Source organism: Arachis ipaensis, chromosome B07 (assembly GCF_000816755.2).
Source record: "Arachis ipaensis cultivar K30076 chromosome B07, Araip1.1, whole genome shotgun sequence".
Taxonomy (NCBI): domain Eukaryota; kingdom Viridiplantae; phylum Streptophyta; class Magnoliopsida; order Fabales; family Fabaceae; genus Arachis; species Arachis ipaensis.
The window spans coordinates 59,799,449-59,804,216 of record NC_029791.2 but is presented as its reverse complement, the minus strand read 5'-3'; the positions used below and the strand labels follow the sequence as shown (position 1 = coordinate 59,804,216).

At 35.7% G+C, this 4,768-nt stretch overlaps 1 protein-coding gene across 1 annotated transcript in view; it reads left to right on the top strand.

Annotated features, from left to right (window-relative positions):
* LOC110265072 overlaps positions 4,055–4,768 on the top strand; it is a 3,036-nt gene continuing 2,322 nt past the window's right edge. Inside the window, exon 1 of the mRNA XM_021107825.1 lies at positions 4,055–4,085. Within this exon, the coding sequence (XP_020963484.1) occupies positions 4,055–4,085 (31 nt within the window). The remainder of the gene's footprint in view (positions 4,086–4,768) is intronic.

The following is a 4,768-nucleotide window of genomic DNA, read 5'->3' as shown; positions in this document are numbered from 1 at the left end:
ATGGATGACTTCTCAGTATTTGGAGACTCATTCAGCTCCTGTCTTGACCATCTAGCACTTGTTCTGAAAAGGTGCCAAGAGACTAACCTGGTTTTAAACTGGGAGAAATGTCACTTTATGGTGACTGAAGGAATTATCCTTGGGCACAAAATTTCGAACAAGAGAATAAAGGTGGATCAAGCTAAGGTAGAGGTAATTGAAAAATTACCACCACCTGCCAATGTTAAGGCAATCAGAAGCTTTCTGGGGCATGCAGGACTCTATAGGAGGATTATAAAATATTTTTCAAAAATTGCAAAACCTCTGAGCAATCTGCTAGCCGCTGATACGTCCGAGGGAGAAGGGTGGATGCTGTTCGCCGTGCCGCCTCCCTGGAGCTCGCCGTCGAGCTACTTCGCAGCGCCGTCCCGTCCATAGAGCCAGAGCTCGCGTCGCCGTTGTTCATTCGCGTTCTGCCGCCGCCGCTTCAAGGGTCTGTCATCGCTGCTGACGTCGCCGAAAGGAGGAGAGCGACCACCACGAAGAGCTGTGTTCCACGCCGCTGTCGCCATCGATCCACGGCCATCACCGCGAGGGTTCCGCCGCCGTCGTTCCAATGCCACCGTTCATGCCCTCTGTTCCCTTCGTCGTTCTGTCCAGCATCACCAGCACTGAAGTCAGCTTCTACCACCATCAAGCTTTGTTGGAGCTGGTGCTGTTTTTGGAGGTTTGGAGTGGAGGCTTGCCCAGTTCTGTCTCTGCTCATGGTTCTCGCAGCAGCCGGAGCCTCCGCCGCCATCAAAGCTGCGTGGATTCGTAATATTGTGTTTACCGCATTTAAATTCTTCAATTACGGCTAATTGAGGTAAGGCATTTTGGCCCTTGCTTCAATTTGAGTTAGCATGGAGTTTCCAGAATTTTTACTGTTATCCTATTTGAATTCACCGTGACCACCTCATGTTGCTGCTAGCCCTGTTTGGCTGCTACTTCTGGAATCCCAGATCGGAGAGGAGAGGAGGCGTTTAACCTTGTCATTGTTGCTGCCATGGAAATAGGTGCTGGAAACTGCTAATGGAGCAGCTGCGTTTAGTGAATTTTCGACGGTTTCGGCTAGTCGAGGTAGGGGATTTAATGTTTTTAATTTAGAATGCCTACAAAGTTATTGGATAAGTGCAAATGGTTAACAAAGGTTAAGAATTTCTTAATTAACATGAATGACTTGAAATGCATGTGGAATTAGTTGGTTGTTCTGATTATTCTGAGCTGTGATTGAATTTAGATGCTGTTGTGAATAATGATTAATTTAGTATAGTTTATTAAATTGAAATTTGCCGAGTTAATTATTGAAAAGCTGTGGTATAGATAACTGATGAATTGAGTTTTGATTATTGCTGTGAATGTAATTAGTTTTGTTGTTATGAGAGACTAATTGATAGAAATAAGCTTGGTTTGAGGTTGTGAAATTTGGAATAAGTTTGATGATGTTTTAGTGCTTCAATTGGATTATTGAATTCAGGTTAAGGCTGCGAATGTCTTTGGGCTTTGTTGTGAGTGTTTGGAGTTGTAATTGATATTGTTTTCTCTTATGTGGATGGAATTGAGTTGAATTATAACTGTAGTTGGTGATTGATTTGATGATTGTGCGTACTGAATGTTGTAAGGGATAGAATAAATGGTGTTACTTTTGTTGCTGAGCTTGCTGGTGTGAATTGATGAGTTATTGTGTGTTTGAATGATGATGAGTGTATATGGAAAATTATGCTTGGCATAGTGTAGAAAAGAAAAGGTTTGATGATGCTTAAGTACTTGACATCGTGTGAATTATTGATTCTCGGCTCTTGGGCTGTGTTGGCAATGAAGACAATTTTGAATAACTGGAAAGAGGTTAAACGTGTGATTTTGGAAGGATTATAAGTTCAAATGTGGTTTTTGATTAGTAAGGTTGTTGAAAATGCTTAAGGCAGAATTTCTGCATACATGACAGTAGAAAGAATCAATTTCTGGGAGCATCCCAGGTTATATACTTGAATGAAACTATTTTTTCATAAAACTTTACTGTGTTTTGAGCATCTCATAAAAAATTCAGAATTTATTGATGAGTATTTTGGGAGAAATGAATTTTTGAAGATTGATGGTTTCTACAGAAAATTCTGTTTCTTTACTGAAGAAGCACCAACTTCCAACTCACTTAACACACCAAGTTTCTTGGAATACTAGTTTATTGAGTTTAATTTTGAAAGAATCCTATGATAAGTGAAAGTTAGTTACGAATTGATGAGGTGAAAGTTGAATTGATGGGTTATGTGGGAATTGTGGATTATGACCGAACTGTTGGCTATTGTAAATTGTGAATTTTCTAACTGATTTGAGAACCTCTTATTTGGTAGTTGTTGAGGAAAGGGGGAGACTTGTTGAGAAAGAGGGAACCCGTAAGGGTGGCTAAGTCCGAGTATTAGGGGAGGTGCTGCCGAAATTTTATAAAATTTGAGAAGTTATTTTAGAAGATTTGGATTTAAAAAATGATTATTTAAGTTTTATTTGATTACTTATAATGAGAGGCTATGTTTTGAAAGGTGTTTAATGAAATTAAAATAAATGATTTTCTTAAGTCTTTTGATAGAGGACTAAACTGAAAAATAGTTTTAAAGTTGGCTTGACTCAAGGTTGCTAAAGCAGAGATTATGAACTGAATTGATGATTGAGATTTTTGCAAATGAATGCTTGAGAAAGTTAAGAAAGGTTTAAGAAAATATGTTAAGGATTCAAAGGGAAAAGAGAATGCGGAACTGATATATGGATTGTTGAGTTTTAGAAAGGAAAATGAAAAGTGATAAAATACGGGAAAATCCCACGAACTGTTAGTTGCTTAACTACGGGAAAAATCCATGAATTGATAATTGGTAAAATTCGGGAAGTACCCACGAACTGAATGATCATTGATCTCGGGGAAAACCTATAGATTGTTATTTGTTTTATATGCGGGAAAAACCCATGGACTGATAATCATTGATTACGGGAATAACCCATGAATTGTATGTTGATCTCGGGTATAGCCCATGAACTGAAGATCAATGTTTGCTGTGTATTGATCTCGGGTATAACCCACGAACTGAAGATCGCTATGTTATTGTGTATTGATCTCGGGTATAACCCACGAACTGAAGATCTCTATTTTGTTTGTGAATTGATCTCGGGGACGCCCACGAACCGGTTGAGACTTTATTTAAGTAATATGATTTAAAGAAAGGGTTTTAAACGGTTTCAAGTAAGTCTTAAGAAATTTTGAAAAGGTTTGATAAAGAAAACTACATTGGAAACTGGAGTTAATTATTTGCATGTTAATCATTACTTTTACGGCATTCCCATTCCCTACTGAGAACGTGTGGTTTGTTCTCACCCCAAAATCTTCCACCCTTTTCAGTGATACAGGTTCGAAGACTCCATTTGAAGCTGGGGGCGATTATAGAACTTATTTACGAGTTAAGTTTATGACTTGAGTTTCTTTCATAGAATTTCCTCGCCTTTGTAGCTTTAGTTTTTATTTTATGCAGAGGGATAGGAGTTGTACCTGAATTTTATTTAAATTCTTTTGTATAATATTACTATTATTAATAATTATGTGATTATTATTACTTGGTGATGTTTGCTATATGATTTTAATTAATAAAAACAAAATTTTTTTGGAATTTTCTATAAAACTAAATCGCGATATCGAACTAAAGGCTTAATAGTAAATAGTTAATAAAGGAAAGTAGGTTGGTAACGCCTTACTTTCGGTACGATCCTGACGTTCTGGAAGTTGGGTCGTTACAATATGGTATCAGAGCAGTTCGTTCCTGTTAGAGATTTGAGAATGGACTGACTATGCTTCATTGCATACTCTGAGTGTCTGTCATGCTTTGTGACTTGTTCTGATAACAAGAGTTTGTGTTTTATATGCATAACTGTCTGATGATTAACGCTGTTAGTTTACCATTTCATACTTCATGGTATTAGGTCTGACCAACTTAATACTAATGATTTATGTATATAGAAACACTAATGGGTTATCATAGATGAAATAGAAGAATAGGTAATGCGATTCACGGGGTTTGGGAGCGTTAGAAGTTAGGAAGTTAGTTTTGATTCAACGTATAATCTGTATTCGTGCCACATGAACTCGTACCATCCTTTTCTTCGTTGCTTTCATTGGAATTCTCTGGTTTGAATTTCCTCCTTAGAATGTGATTTGATTGTTCCCAACCATACTTTGTCATTTTTGTATACCTTTGCTTGCCTATGAATCTGACTATTTGAATATTCATCCTTGATAAAGCCTATGTTTCTGTCCATATATTCTGCTTTCTTTGATTTCAGTTTGAATTTATTTTATTATAACAATTTTCGAGGGCGAAAATTTTTTTAAGGTAGGTAGAATGTAACAACCCTAGTTTCTGGAAATTAAATAATTAGTTATTTGTGATTTGTTTTATTTGATGATAATTTTATTTTAAGAAAATTATTTTACTAAAGGTAATTAAATGGGATTTCATCATAATTGGAGTTTAAATTAATTAGAATTTTTATATAATCTTTATTGGATATTTGGTATAATTGAAATTATAATTTTGGTAATTGAAAAATAAAAAAGAATTGTATAATTTAATTTAAATAAATTCTATTTTGAACGAATTATGTTATTAATTTGAACTCTCAGAAATTATTTTATTAGAAATGATTAGATTGATATTTATAAATACTTTAAGTTTAAGTCAATTAATATTTGTGTACAATTTTTATTATAATTAGC